Raw genomic sequence first — 16,327 nt, 5'->3', positions numbered from 1 at the left:
AACCATTTCAGTTTGTTCTCCTCCAAAGAGTAAAGAAGTCTCTGTAACACAGCTATTAGAATTAGAGAAAAGGACTCTTGAATTCAGTGCCTGTATCTTGTCACATATATTGTTTTTGCTGGTTGTTTGCTTTAAGATTTAATTTTGCTTTTTAAGTTCACATATTAATCTAATATAATATCTTCTGTCAGAGGTTGAGAACTTGGAACTCATCTAAGATATAGATCTGAGTGCCCTCTGTCAAGAGGTCAAAACTCAGAGTCTGTCTGAAAGTGAACCCAAGTGCCCTCTCCCTCCCCTTCTTTAGGCCTCTCATAGTAATACATGTCTGTTGCTGGCAAAGACATGCTGTTGCTGACTGTTCCATAAACCTTGGATGGTGCTTGAATTATCTTACCCCTAGTGCCTATCTGCATTTCTTGGAAATATTCTCTCACCCTATTTCCTGGAATCCTTATCCTGCACCAGGTGTCATATCTACCATCATTGTTGCACTTTCCCAAGGACCTGTCTCAAAGGAATGCTTTCATTTAAAAACTGGTAGTTGCCTGCAATAAACTGTATTTGTCCACCATCAGTGGACTGATGTAGAGTTTTCCAACTCTACACTGTCTGTTATATTTTGATTCTTATCTTTTCCCTTGCCCTTACCTATAGGCAAGGTCTCTATAATTTCCACCTTTGTTATTCCTCTATTATTTTCTTCATTCCTTACCTGTGGAATCCTGGTCTCAGTCCTGCCCCTCCCTGGAGGCATTAACATCTTCTGTTACACTATATCATTTTTAGCTACTATGTTTTGACCATTTAGCTATATATTGTGTTAAATTGTCTTTATTTGTACTTACCCCATATGACTGTACTGAAGAAAATACCATTATAAAAGTTCATAAACAACTTGGACAAACCCTTTTCTGTGGCAAAACCATAGGTATGTATGTATGCTAGGGTTGTCACCATCGAGGTCACATACTGCCTAAATGGCCTTTTGTTCCTTTTCACCTTTGTTAATTGTCACATAGATGATGATGGATGGATTCCATCAAACTGGTTACAACTTATATAAAATCTTTGGAGAATTTAATGAGCTAAAATTTTCAAATTGATTTTAAGGGGTCTTCAGAAATGATTTTTTAGATATCTAATAGTGCCACTACCTCTGACTGATCATTTTCCTACCTTTGAGTTGTTTATAACAAGAGGTAAGGATCTATTTAGTAGTTGAAGTGAAATGCAATAGCACTACTGTATTCCCCACCCCACATTTATAAAAATGTAATGGATGAGACATATAAAGACATACTTTTTATGGCTGTTACAGTCTCATATGGGAGGTGGGAAAGTTTTCCTAGGGGGTGTGGTACTCCTGGATGGCTCCCAAAAGGGAGCATTTCCCAAGGAACCTAATGGCTCTGAGATGGTTTTTATATTTGTAATTCTTCAGTTTACTCTACCCTTCCACCAGAATGATCAAGATTCTTGGTAACATTTTAGTACAAAGTTTTTTATTTTATTTGTTTGTTTGTTGTTTGGGTTGTTTGTTTGTTTGTTTTTGTTTCTCCTGCCACATTTTGAAATGATGGTGGTAATAGACTTTGTTAGAAATATCTTCACCAAGTTTGAAAGATTGGCTAGATCTGGAGAACTTGTGACAAATATCCATGAACTTTAGTGGCTATAGAGACTCATGTGAATCCTAATGATAGCAGGTTTGTTTGCTATTGCCATTAAATATGCTGTTGTGATTTGGGGGATTTGGGTTCTTCTTTGAATGTGAATTAGCTGCTGTATTACTGTTTTTAAAAGGTGTTACTTGGTGGAAAATTATGTGCATTTACATTGTGGATCATGGCCAAGTTAAAAAGGAAATGGATCTCATTTGGGGGTGAGAAACCTTTGTATTGTGCCTCTCCTTGGCTAACACATTATTTCCTGGAATGTGAACTATATATATATATTTTTTTTTTAATTATTGCTTTTCCTTGTATGTGAAATAGAATATTTGAGTTTTCTTTTTTCTCTCATTTTTTGTACTTGAAGCACATTGCCAGTATTAATGGTTTTTTTATTTTGCATTAATATAAGTTTACAAAATCCATTAGCCCTAATATTAATGCATATCCAAAAGCTTTTATGGAAACCTGCCATTGGTTGTTAAATATTATGGAACTTTGACTAATGATTGTGTCTTATTACAGGAGAAGGAATCACAAAAGAGTCATTATACAGTGCCAAGAAGCACAAGGTCAAGGAGACCAACCAATCCCGATGGGATTGATGAGAATCTGTGCCAAGATAGAGGACTTGTTTTGAGGTTTGAGGAAGTGGCTGTTTGACAACATCAGACACAGGATTGCCCTGTGCCAGATTCAGAAAAAGTACCTCAGTTTAGCTGCCATATTGGTTCCCCTGTCCCTGTAAGTGAAGGTAAAATCAGATCAGGGAATGATATTTCCCTTTCTGCTTCAAAATCTAGTCCTTTTTCTTTCTCCTTCATAGTGTGGCAATTTTCTGTAGTCCTGTCTGCTGACTAGGTAAGTACATATTGCTGCAATGGTCCTACAGGCTTGTGGGACATAAATCATGTTATTGGGCCCTGATTCCTAGGACCTGTTATGCTTGTTCTTGCTTACTCCAAATTTTTATATACTGTTTAATTTTGATTTTTGTTTCTTTTCTTCTATTTGGTTTTTTGTTTTTGACTTCCTTTTAACAATTGATTCACATACCTCATAACTCAGCCATGTATACCAAGGTGATCCATGTGTTTGTCAACACCTTCCTCAGGGGGGATTGTATTATTGTCATAAAATTCTAGATTTATAAAAATTTTTCTTGTTTGGAAAGTAATTTTAGGATAAGAAACTTGCTACCTCCCTAAATCAAGAAAATGAACTGTTTGGAGAAAACACCATAAAGAAACTTACAGAAACCATACACTGCACCAAAAGATCCAGAATGAACTTTGGGATGTAGTGAAATTGAACTGTTAAACACATTTGTTTTTAATGTAAACCCTTATGCCAAAAGGGGACTGCCCCCTAATTGACTTTTTGTCAATGTGCCTAGCAATCATTGATTTTGTTCTCTTTCTCTTTTATTTCCCTCTTATCCCCAAATTATTGTAATTTTCCCTTAGAAAATGCAATATTGTATGTACCTCTAGTTAAAGATTTTTATAGATATAAGTTGGTTATGTGTATTGATTACATGGGGAAATTAGGCATGTAAATCTGAGAGATTTCTGCATGCTTGCTTTCCATTGGAATCACAGGGAGGATTGTGTAATTAGGATCATCCCCCCAGAACTCTAAATCCTAGCTTCCCATGTTCCCTCTCACATTACATGCTAATGTAGGGAGGATATAAGTATTGCATAGCTCCACCCCTCACTCTCTTCCCTTTAATGCAGCTGGGACAACTTTTCTTTACTCAAGGTTTTACTTTTATTCTTTTATTTCTTTTACTTCAAGTGATTATTAATAAATCTTATAAAATATAATACTTAGAGTTATTGAATATTAAATTTAATATTACACTCTTCTGGAAAGACTAGGGAGGTGCAAGGAATGAGTACAAAGTCAAATTCCATTACAACAAATTCTAGGAAACATCCAAATTTCATTGACAATATTAAATTTAAATTAATATCCAATAACTGCAAGTATTTCTTGATTTGGTAAAGTAGCAAGTTTCTTATCCTAAAGTTACTCACAAACAAGAAAAAATTGTATATATCTAGAATTTTATTACAATACTACAATCCCCCTGAAGAGGGTGTTGACCGACACACAGATTACCCCAGGATACATGACTGAATTATGAGGTATATGAATCAATTGCCAAAAGAAAATCAAAAACATAAAAAAACCCAAATAAAAGAGAAAAAAGTAACTTCTGGAGAAAATATAAAATATCAGTCTCCTGTGTAAAAATTCTAAGTAAGCAAGAATAAGCCCATAACAAGTCCTTGAATCAGGGCCTAATTAAAGTGATTTATGTCCCACAAGTCTGTAGTAGCAATTATTCACTTACCCCATCAGCAGCCAGGACTACAGAAAACTGCCATACTATGAAGAAAGAAAAAGGACTAGATTTTGAAGCAGAAGGGAAATAGCAATTCCTGGTCTGATTTCACCTTTGCTCTCAGGGATAGGGGAGCCAAAATAGCAGCCAAACTGAGGTACTTGGTGAAAGTCTGGATCTGGCATGAGGGAATCCTATGTCTGACATTGTCAAACAGCCGCTTCCTCCAACCCCAAAATAAGTTCAAGTCCCCTGTCTTGGCACAGAATCACATCAATCCCACTGGGATTGGTTGGTCTCCTTGACCTTATGCTCCTAGGCACTGTACAGGTTAACTTTGTGTTCCTTGGCACTGTGCAGTGGTTCTTTTATGATCCCTTCTCCTGTAATCAGACACAATCATTAATCAAAGCCCCATCGTAGTTAACAATCAATGGCAGGTTTCCAAAGCCTAATTAGCTTTTGGGTATACATTGACATTAAGGCTAATGGACATTTAAAACTTATCCTAGTGCAAAAAAAAAATTAATACTGGTAACATGTGCTGAAGCACATATGCATGAAGCACTACAAAAAATGAGAGAAAAAAGAAAACTCAAATACTCTATTGCACATACAAGGAAAAACAATAATATTTTTAAATCAAAAATATGTAGTTCATATTCCAGGAAATACTGTATTAGTCAAGTAGAGGCACAATACAAATGTTTCTCACCCAAAAATGAGATCCATTTCATTTTTAACTTGGTCATGATCCACAGTGTGAGTGCACATGATTTTCACCAATTAACAGCTTTTTAAAATAGTAGTGCAGTATCTAATGCATATTCAAAGAAGTACCAAAATAATCACAACAGCCTATTTAATGACAATAGCAAACAAACCCACTATCATTATATAGCCATTTGCTATGTGACATTTAAAAACCTTTGAAGCTCATGGATACTTGTCATAAGTTTTCCAGATCTAGCCAGTCTGTCAACCTTGGCAAAGATATTTCAAACAAAGTCTATTACCACCATCATTTCAATATGTGGCTGGAGAATCCAGAAGGAAAAAAAAAAAACCTGTACTGCTGATGAAAACATTTTGGGTCTAAAATGTAACCAAGAATCTCAATCATTCTGGTGGAAGGGTAGAGTAATCTGAAAAGTTACAAATATAAAAACCATCCCAGAGCCACTAGGTTCCATGGGAAATACTCCCTCTGGGAGCCATCCAGAGATTACCAAACCCCCTAGAAAATCTTCCCACCTCCCAGATGATATTATGACCCATAAAAAAGTAATAGAGCCCCTTGGGAAACCTCCCTCCTCTGGTATGAGACTGTAACAGCCGTAAAAGGCTGTCCCATATATGTCCCATCCATTGCAATGTGGAGGCAAGGAATACAATAGTGAAAATCTCCTCTGATGTCTCTCTCATCCATTATATTTTTTTTATGAATGTGGAGGTAGGAAATACAATAGTGATATTGCACTTACTTCAACTCCTAAATGGACCCTCACCTCTTGTTACAAATAACTCAAAGGTAGGCAAATTGATCAGTCAGAGGTAGTGGTGCTACTAGAGATCTGAAAATCACTTCTGAAGATTCCTTAAAATCAATGTAGATTTTTAGCTCATTAAATTCTCCAAAGGTTATATACAGTTTGTAATCAGTTTGATGGAGTCTATCTATCATCATCTATTTGACAATTAATAAAGGAAAAAAGGAAAAAAGACTAGGTAACATGTGACCTCAATGGATTCGGTGACAAACCGAACATCTATAAGTATCTATGGTTTTGCCACAGAAAAGGGTTTGTCCGAGTTGTTTATGGACTTTTATAATGGTATTTTCTCCAGTGCAGTCATATGGGGAGGGTACAAATAAAGACAGTGCAACAGAACATATATAGTCAAAACACAGTAGCTGAAAATGACATAGTATGATAGAAGATATTAGATCAGGTTAATAAGTGAACATAAAAACAAAATTAAGTTTTAAAGCAAACAATCAGCAAATACAATAAGCATAACAGGATATAGGCACTAAATTCAAGATAACTGTTACAGAGACGTCTTCATTATTTGGAGGGAAACAAACTGAAATAGTTAATATCAATAAGGCAGTGGAGTCTGAAAAGGCTTAAAATTCATCTCCAGACTCATTAAAGTCCTTCCCCTCCTGAGTAGCATCATCCATCTAGATTTCTTTGGTCATACCTCTGGGGTTCCCCATACCAAGGGGGATTCCCACACTGAGCATAATGTGGAAAAACCCAATATTGAATGTGTTGCAGAGGCTGGGCATGCTTAGATAGTAAGGGGGATGAATCTCCCTTCTGAATCTTGAGATTACTCAAGTTAACAGCAAGAAAAGACATCCTAAAACTGAACTGTGTGAGTTCAGTAATGCTCTCTAGGAACAGGAGCTGTTTGAGATAAACAAGAAACTAAGCCATGCTTGCAATTCTACTTCCTGTCCATAGTTGATGTTAGCCTAATATGTACTAGCTAAGAATATAAACCTCACAAGTCTAGTGAGCTGGAGACATACCCCAATCAGCCTGTGAATGGAGGACAGGGTTAAAAGCCTTAGCCTGATACTGGATTTCAGAGGGGCAACAAGAAAAGGCAAAAGTTTTCTATTTCATGCAAAACAAAACATCCTGTCTTGAAGGTTAAAAAAAAAAACCCTCAGGAATTAGCTAAGAAGTTTGGAAGAGTATTATTCCTTCCCCTCGCCCCAGGGGCAAAAACACCAGGGAGAACAAAAGAGTCTTTCAGTATAGAATACAGGCTCCACCTAATGTTTGGGTCAGGAAACAAGAAGCTAATTTCCAAAATCTGGCTTTAAATCCACTGAGCTGCTAGTTGGCCCCCTGCTGGGCTGGATTTTAGGATGTAGAGGGTGGCACAGGAGACCCTCGTGTGAGCTAGCCCCTCAGTTTCCACCCTCTCAGCCAGGAGCATGGAAAAAAAAACTACAGGGTCAGTTTAAAAATTGGCTTGAAAGTTAGAAGGGTTTGGGGTTGGGCAGCATGGAACACAAAGTATGTGTAGTGGTCTAAGAGCTGCCTCAGCTGCAAGCTGGAATTTTAAGTGGCTTGAGACCCACATAGGGGGAGGGGAGGGGTGTAGCCATGCCAGGAGGCAGGGGGCCAATGCCAACTCAGCTGTTAGCAATATAGGAGAAATAGGAAGTTATATTTTACCATCCACATAGGACCCCCAGCTAGTGTGTTCAAGAGACACAGCGGGTGGACAGTAGGCTTAGCTTCTCTTGTGGTTGGGTCCCTACCACTGAAGAGAGTCCCCGGAAGGGGGAGGGCGAAAGGCAAAAGGGAGGGGCAGAAAGGAAACACATTATTTTCAAAATAATCTACTCCCATGGGGGCAGCTGGGTAGCTCAGTAGATTGAGAGCCAGACCTAGAGATGGGAGGTCCTAGGTTCAAATCTGACCTCAGACACTTCCTAGCTGTGTGACCCTGGGCAAGTCAGTTGACCCCCATTGCCTAGCCCTTATCACTCTTCTGCCTTGTAACCAATACACAGTATTGATTCCAAAATGGAAGGTAAGGATTTAAAAAATAATAATAAAAATAAATAATCTACTCCCTGTCTTTACTCAAAGGCTATCTTAAAAGAAAATCAAGGATTCTGTCCCTTCGTGGCCTGCCACCGATGTTAAATTTAAATTCATATCCAATTATTCCAAGTATTATATTTTATAAGATTTATTAGTAATCACTTGAAGAAGAAGAAATAAAAGAACAAAATACAAAATTTAAGTTTGACCACGTGAGTAAACCTCTCTTGCCTGGCTCTCACCCTACCTCCACAAACCTCATTCCCAGGAAAAGAGAGGGCAGAGCTACTACACTAACAACTTCATCTCCAAAACATAAGGACATAACAATGAGAACAAAGATTGAATGCTGGGAGGGAGAGTACTGGGGAGCAAATCCTAATTACATACTACATAATTAGTATGTTACTGGATACTTTTTTCCCACCCTGCCATAGCTGGAGAGTAAATCAAGCTAATGTCCAGCCACATTCTAGAAAATTAGGAGGTTAAATGGAGGTTTTGGACTTGTTTGCTCATGTAGTGAATCAGTCAAATTACCTTTACCCACTTAAAGTTAGTGATAAAATGTCATAACTTTTTACATTAACAAGTGAGAACAGGCCTCAATTAATCAAAGTCTTTAGAATAAAGAGTATCTTTGAACAAATGGAGTTGCACAGGAAAAGTCTTTTGAAGTCGATATAAAGTAAGGAATCTAGTTTGAGACCTAAGAAATTCAAACAAGCAAAAAAGATAATATTCTAGCTAAATCATTGAAAAAGAGGGGGAGGCAGGAAACTAGAAGAATCCTAAGCCTCCATCTCAATCTTGGTCTCCTCTCCCCAACTTAGAGGAGGACCTCATAAACTTCAGAGGCTGAGAAGATTGTGGATTTTCCATCTTGCAATTAACATCCTAGCAACATACCCCAGAAATGCTGGGGCTTGAGGTAGCATCTGCATGAGGAGCTAAGAAGAGACAGTAGGATTTGGAAAGACAGATTCACAGCTCTGCGAGGAACCTATCAAAGAAGCTATGGCTAAGGGAGAGAAGAACCTACAACAACAATGAGGAGCTATGATTTATTTCCTTTGTCATATGGATTTTCTAATCTTGAGCTCACTTTCCCCTAGACTCTTTAGATACTAGTGAGAGAAAGAGAGATGTTTTACAATAGCTGTTGTTACTCCACCACCATAGTGAATACTCTCTTCTAAAATGTAATTGTCTGACTAATTGCTAACCAACTAATATTGAGGAAAGAATGCCAGAATGTGGCCTCAAGTTAATGACATCAGAAAGAGACCCCTAATCTCTAAGGGGTACTCCTAGAACCCTCAGGAGAAGATGTAACTAGTCTTGCTTAGAAACTTTACTTGCCAAGGACAATGGCAATTGGGGTAAGATTCCAAGGTCTATAGTTAGCCTTGATCTGGATAGCTTGACTGTCAGTAAATAATTGGTTGAGATGAGGAACTCTCCCCACTCCCAGAGTCTATGTGAATTATATATAATGCAGGACTTATCTGGGATAAATATTGATCCCTTTGAATTTATGGGAACCCCTCAAAAGAACCCTTATATAGGACTTTGTTTTTTTGGATTCCCTAGTTTGGGGTCCAGCTATGAAAAAATGGGAATATCTTCCTCTCTTTTTAAGATTATAATTGCAGGCAGTTTTCCCAATTTGTTTCCTTAAAAGTCAGTTCTCCTGAAACAACATCTGCTTATTTGAACACTTAAATATGGATGACTGTTGCATTACTTTAATTCAGTAAGAATATGAGGCACTAAAAGAAAGCATTCAGAAAAGAAATGTAACCTCACCAAGGGACTAAAGAGCTATCAAGGATTGGGCTCCAGGAACTTCACTAAACACATTCAAGTCAATTTTCTGAATAAAGCAAATATTAAAACTGGAGAAGACAGAATGTAAAAGTAGAGATTGAATCAATTGAGTCACTCCACTTAAAGTAAGTAATAAAATGCTATACTCTGATACCATAACTTGATGAGGACTTTCAATTATCAATCAATTCTTTCATGGGATCTAGAAAAAAGTCCTTGTACTGAAATGACATTGCACAGGAAATGTGCTGGGACTGGCTGAAGAAATTTGGTCAAGCACTGTAGAGCTTATGTAAAATGAAGATGCTAGTTCAGAACTCAAGAGATCAGTTTGATGAGAGTGTGCCGGCAAAACCTCCTGAGAAGAAACTGACTCGGGGTTGAAAGAGAGGAACAGAGCCTTAGACCATAGACTTGGTCTCCTCCCTGACTTCAACTAGAGGAGGAGCTGGTGAACTTCAGAGATCTGTAAGACTTCTCATCTTCCCATCACCATACATCCCCTGGAACCAATGGCAGCAGTATCCCCAGAGTCTGCTTAAGAACCAAAGACAGACTGGACACAAAGTCAAGGCTTAAACTTTACCATACCTATAGGGAACATCTTGAGGACTCTAGCAAAAGGATTTCTGGGAGCTCTAAGTTACTTGTATGTCATGTGTCCTCTGTGTCTGGGCTTAATTTCTCCAGGACTCCAAATGTCCTATTATAAGAGTATTGGGGGGAGGGGAGCAGGGGAGAGACAGCAGGGTAGCTCAATGGATTGAGAGCCAGAGCTAGAGCTAGGACGTCCTGGGTTAAAATCTGGCCTCAGACACTTCCTAGGTGGGTGACCCTGGAAAAGCCACTTAACCCCCATTGCCTAGCCCTTACCACCACCAATATATAGTATTGATTCTAAGGCAGAAGGTAAGGATTTTTTAAAAAATAAAAAAGGGTATTTCAGGGAAGGGCAGCTAGATGGCATAATGGATCTAGAACCAGCCTTAGAGATAGGAGATATTAAATTCAAATCTGTCCTCAGACACTTCCTAAGTGGCTGACCCTGGGCAAGTCACTTAACCCCAATTTCTTAGCCCTTCTGCCTTGAAATTAGTCCACAATACTAATTCTAAGATGGAAGGTAAGGATTTTAACAGAAAAAAAAAAAGAATATGTAGGGGGTGGACCCAACATGGAGGAAAAGGGACAAAGACCTACCTGATCTCTCCTAAAGTACCCTCTAAGCATTTTTTGTATAATGACTCAAAACAAATACTGGAGCAACATAACCAATGAAATGATGAGGTAAAATAATTTTTCAGTCTAAGACAACTTAGGTAGGATGGCAGGAAAGATCTGTTGTACCAAGGTGGGAGTAGTACACACGCCTCATCTCAGAAAACCAGTGCAAGACTTCAGGGAAGCTGAATTGTTAGCAACCACTTCTGGAACAACTGGTAAGAAGAGATTATAGGAGTTGCTTTAATGACTCTTGAGTGCAGGACTCTATTGCATTGCCCATATACAGATCCAGGACGCAGTCCCAAGATGAGGAGAAACACTAGCACAGCAACTCTTGCAGCCACAGAAGAACAGGGCACTCTGATCACTGTTCTAGAGCAAAAAAGAGGTCATTCACAGACCAGAGAGGCCAGAAAAGTATTAAATACACCTCTTCTTAGAGCATACCACCTCGGAAGAACTGAAAATTATATTATAGATCCTGAGAGCTAGCTCTAAAGGCATCTGGGCACAGAAAACCTGAAGTGTGGAGCAGTTCCACAGGAACCTAAATTTAACAATTTTTAAAAAGTTAGTCAAGAAAATGGCTAGGAAAATGAGCAAACAAGAAAAGAAAATTAACCTATAAAGTTATTTTGGTGACAGGGAATACCAAAATAAAAACTCAAAAAAAGATAGTGAAGTCAATATTTCAGTATCCAAAACCTCAGAGAAAAATATGAATTGGCCTCAAGCCCAAAAAGGAGCTCAAAAGAGGATTTTAAAAATCAAAGAGAGGTAGAAGAAAAATTGAGAAAACAAATGATACAGGAAAATCTTGGGGGGAGGGAGGAGGAAGAGTTGACAGCTTGGTAAAGGAGGCACCAAAAAAGTACTGAAGAAAATAATACCTTAAAAGACAGAATAGAGAGCAGCTAGGTGGCTTAGTGATGACATGTCTTGGGTTCAAATTTGACCTCAGTCATTTCCTAGCTGTGTTACCCTGGGCAAGTCATTTAACCCCAAATGCCTAGCCCTTACTACTCTTCTGCCTTGGAACCAATAGTTAATATCAATTCTAAGTCAGAGGGTAAGAGTTTAAAAAAATAAATGAATAAATGAAATCTTGCCCTATAGGAAAGTAAGCAGGGAAGGGGTTAAGAGAAGAAAGTATGTAGATAAAAAAAAAGAAGGCAAATTGGGGGAGATGGCAGTCAGAAGTAAAATACTTGAGGAAGGACTGGACTGAAAAAAGAAAAGTGGAAGATAAATAGGAAGAAAATAGGATGAAGAGTATACACAGCAATTTCTCAAATACATAGAGACATGAGTCAAATTTATAAAAATATAAATTGTTAGCAAATGATCAAAGGATATGAACATGCAATTTTCAGATGAAGTAATCAAAGTCCATAGTTATAAGGAAAAATGCTATACATCACTTTATTTGAAAACTATAAATTAAAACAACTCTATGGTACCACCTCATACCTATCAGATTGGCTATTATGACAGAAAAGGAAAATGACAAAAGTTGGAGGGAATTTAGGAAAATTGAAACATTAACATACAGTTGAGGATATCAACTGATCCAACCATTCTGGAGAATGATTTGGAATTTTGCCCAAAGGGTTATAAAACCTTTGACTCAGCAATACCTTTACTAGGTCTGGTCTGTATCCCAAAAATATAAAAAACAAAAAGGAAAGGATCTATTTGGACAAAAATATTTATAGCAGCTCTTTTTGTGGTGGCAAAGAATTGGAAAGTGAAAGGTGCCCATCAATTGGGGAATAGCTGAAGTTGTGGTATATGATTGTAATAGAATACTACTGTGCTATAAGATGATTTCAGAAAAACCTGGGATGACTTATAAGAACTGATGCAGAATGAAGTGAGCAGCACCAGGAGAACATTGTACACAATAACAGCTATATTGAACAATGATCAGTTGCAAATGATTTAGCTATTCTAAGCCATACAATAATCCAAGACAATCCCATAAGACTCAGGATGAAAAATGTCATCTGCCTCCAGAGAAAGACTGAATCCAGCCTAAAGTATACTGTACTTAATTTTTTTTGTCCAAATTTTCTTTCACAAAAGAACTTATGTGGAAATATGTTCTATAGGATTGAACATGTAAAATCTATATCAGATTGTTTACCAACTCAGCAAGGAGGGAAAGAGGGAATTAGGGACTCAAAATTTTAAAAAATGTTAGAATTGTTTTTACATGTAATAGGAAAAAATAAAATGTATTTTTAAAAAGAACATGTCACAAAATTTAAGGGGGCGTGATATTTGTACTATGTCAATTATACCACTGTAGCAAATGCCCCTTTCTAAAGGCTAAATATTTTTTAGATGTGTCCCACTCTTTGTGACCCATTTGGGATTTTCTTGGCAAAGATACTGGAGTGGCTTGTCATTTCCTTCTCCAGATCATTTTGTAGATGAGGAAAGTGAAGCCAACAGAGTCAAGTAACTTGCCCAGGGTCACCCACCTAGTAAGGTCTCATTTGAATTCAGGTCTTCCTGACTCTAGGCCTAGTATTCTATCTACTGAATCACTTAGCTACACTAAAGACAAATATAATCTGACCGAGAGTCAACCCATAGTCAAGTACCCTTTCTAAGATAGAGAATTAGAAATACACCACCCCTAATGCCTCAGGGGTAGCTTGAAGAGCCCTGAGGAGCTCTGGAGACTCAGCTCATCAGAATAAGTGAAAGTTGGTTGTCTGAGAGGATAGTAACTTGGTATAGATGGTTTAAGAATTGAAGTAAATGGCTTTTTCTGGGGTGATTTATATGTGAAGATGGGAAGGGAAATCAAAGGATAATTGCTTGATGGAAGAACAAAATGATTTTGAAAAATTCAGCTATAGCTTTTCTACACATTTGAGGATGTGGATGTACTTTGGGTATAGAATATAACTTATATTGAAAAACCAGAGAAAGTCTTCTGTTGGACTTGAATATTTTCCAAATATTTTTCATAGAGGGAATTTGTTTTAACAAGATCAATGCTGTCAAATCAAGTCATGGAAATAGCCAAATAACCAAGGACATGGAAATAGCATTTTAAAGAGTGCTTCTTTTCAATGACATATGCTTTGATAAGATTGTGTCTGTACCTTTCTGAAGATAGTAAGTAAAAGAAGGATAAAAACAAGGTTTCAATGAAGTGCAAATATCTCATTTTAGACCAAAATTATATACCACAAGAAAATATCTACGCGTGGGAGTCTCTTGGCATTGGAAAGTATTTGACCTCCATGGCTGTATGTGGCTTTGTATATCTTGGGCTCCTTTTCTGCATTGATACGGACTTCCTCTGGAAAATGAAAATCTATTTCTCTAAGATGTTTGAAAAAAGGAAATTGGTGAGTGGCTTAGTATGAAACTTAAGTCAGAACTGTATGAGGTTTTAGCTAAAGGGGTGTGAGTGTCAAATCCCCTACCCCCTTTTATGATTATAATAGTATTAACCTTTATGATTATAACACAGATAATATAGTTTGTTTTATATGAATTGTGAACATTAGCTAAGAAAAATAATAGTTTAATGGTGTTATCAAATCTTGCTGACAAGCATTTTGACCTTAAGCCTAAAACCAAAAAGTTTCAACCAAACCCACCACACCCTGTTCCAAAATCAAAAGACAGGAGGTAAAGGGCTGCTCTCAGGTCCAAATGTATCTCGGGTGCAAATGTCAGTTACAAAGGTCATCCATCTAACTGCTGACTCCTAGTTGTCAGCAGGAAAAAAATTAGATCCTAACCCTTTACTGAAAAGGTTTGGAAAGGTCAGTAATAATAACAGTTATGAAGTTACCACCCATAGTGATTATTTTTATACTTTCTGGCTTATTCAGCACTTGCATGATTTGTCCGTGTGAAAAATTCTGTATTCAATCTGTCATCAGATTTCTATGTATAAGAAAAAAGGCTGTCTCCTGAGGCTTGGGGTCTTTTGTCTTGATCCTGACCAGAGTCCGGCTTTATTGTGAGACTGGCCACCTCTCAATAAACCTAATAGTAGCTTGGAGACTGTATTGAAATGATAAATTTTCATTTTGGTGACCCTGATGTGATCCACAGGAAATCCAGCCCCCAGGGGTCCTTCCTCCAGGAAGGGTTTTAGGGTACCGACAGAGGGGGCTTTTTTCTCCCAGCCCCTTCTTGAGGGAGAGATCAATGAACAAAGATTCCTCACAATTCCGAACCAAACTCCAAGCTGGTAAGTATTTCTGGGTGACTTTTTGACATTGCAGGTTGAAAACCTACTCAAACCCCTCATTCTTTCTTATTTTAATCTTTATCAGATTAGCTGTTAATCTGAAATAAGGGGGGGGGGGGGGCAGCTAGGTGGCTCAGTGGATTGAGAGTCAGACCCAGAGATAGGGAGGTCCTAGGTTCAAATATGGCCTCAAGACACTTCCTAGCTAGGTGACCCTGGGCATGTCACTTAGCTCCCATTGCCTAGCCCTTACCACTCTTCTGCCTTAGAACCAATATCCAGTATTGATTCTAAGACGGATGGTAAGGTTTTAAGGAAAAAAAAAATCTGGAATATGCCATAATTCATGAGTTTCATTTTAAAGCCTAACTTAAGGAGGGACCACTTTGTTTCAACTTCTACTTTTCCCTGCTACCTACTAACATGAAATTTGTGTCTGAAATTATGCAATAACTGTGTATAAGAATATAAAAGGGTTTTTCAAAATTATATATAAAATTGGGATTACCCCTCTCTAATGTGCTTAGCTCTTCTTCAGAAGCTAAGGCTGCTTTGTGACTAACCCTCACTCTACCAGGCAACTAGTACTGTATTGATACAAACACTTAAATTTTAAATAGGTTAAGGACTTGTACCAGGGAGGAAGTTTATGGGTGTTACCTGGTTAGTGAGCCTAACCAGGAGAAGTAAGAACCTCTCCTATGGTGATTAATAAGCCTAACTATAGGATTGCCTTCCCCATTGTAGTGCCTGGGCCCCGTGCCTAGTTTGTCCTCACTCCTCCAGAATCCCAGCCCTAACAGAGGGAAGCCTCTTAAATGGGTTCTAAGTTTAGCAGGAGAGAGATTCCAGTAGACTCTCCATTGAAAATTTTTTAATTGATTGGAATAAACAGAACTTACCAGTAGGTAATGGAGAGAAATAAAGGTATAGAATGCTGTTTTAATTGGTGTGATACTCTCAGGAACTTTTGGGCTAAATTTGGAGTTTTTCATCTTTATACTATAAACAAATTAGAAGCCTTTTTGGAAAAACAAGAGAGATGGGAGCAGCTAGAATACCCTGGATGTTGCCAAGAGATGGCCAGTAAAGAAATTAATTCAGACCGAAACAAGCTTTACCCTGTCTTATCTCTTCCTATTTTGAGCCAGAGGGAAAGCAGTGCAAGGAAAGAAAAGAGGAACAGAAGCTAGAACTTGACAGGGAGAGAAAATAGGAACAGAAACCAGCCCCAGCCTCTGCTTTCCCTTTAATTGATAAAACTTAGATCAATGCATAGGGAAATGTAATTTATATTAAATAACATCATTCTTTCAGACCTTCTGATCTAGCAGTGTGGAAACAAAATACCCCCCCAATTCGATGAGGACCCTCTAGCAATGATAGACCTGTTTAAATTCATTTTTTGTAGGTATAATACTACATGGTCAGATGTAACAGACCTTTT

At 37.8% G+C, this 16,327-nt stretch overlaps 1 protein-coding gene across 9 annotated transcripts in view; it reads left to right on the top strand.

The window, feature by feature from the left end:
• Window positions 1–16,327, top strand: part of LOC100013411 (phospholipid-transporting ATPase ABCA3-like) — a 436,423-nt gene that overhangs the window by 378,710 nt on the left and 41,386 nt on the right. For all 9 annotated transcript variants that reach the window (XM_056805572.1, XM_056805570.1, XM_056805568.1 and 6 more), the window contains one exon: window positions 13,845–14,023. In XM_056805572.1, the coding sequence (XP_056661550.1) occupies window positions 13,845–14,023 (179 nt within the window). The remainder of the gene's footprint in view (window positions 1–13,844; window positions 14,024–16,327) is intronic.

The sequence above is a fragment of the Monodelphis domestica genome, chromosome 7, assembly GCF_027887165.1.
Source record: "Monodelphis domestica isolate mMonDom1 chromosome 7, mMonDom1.pri, whole genome shotgun sequence".
NCBI lineage: Eukaryota > Metazoa > Chordata > Mammalia > Didelphimorphia > Didelphidae > Monodelphis > Monodelphis domestica.
The sequence above is the reverse complement of the archived record's forward strand: the minus strand, read 5'-3'. Positions and strand labels throughout refer to the sequence as shown.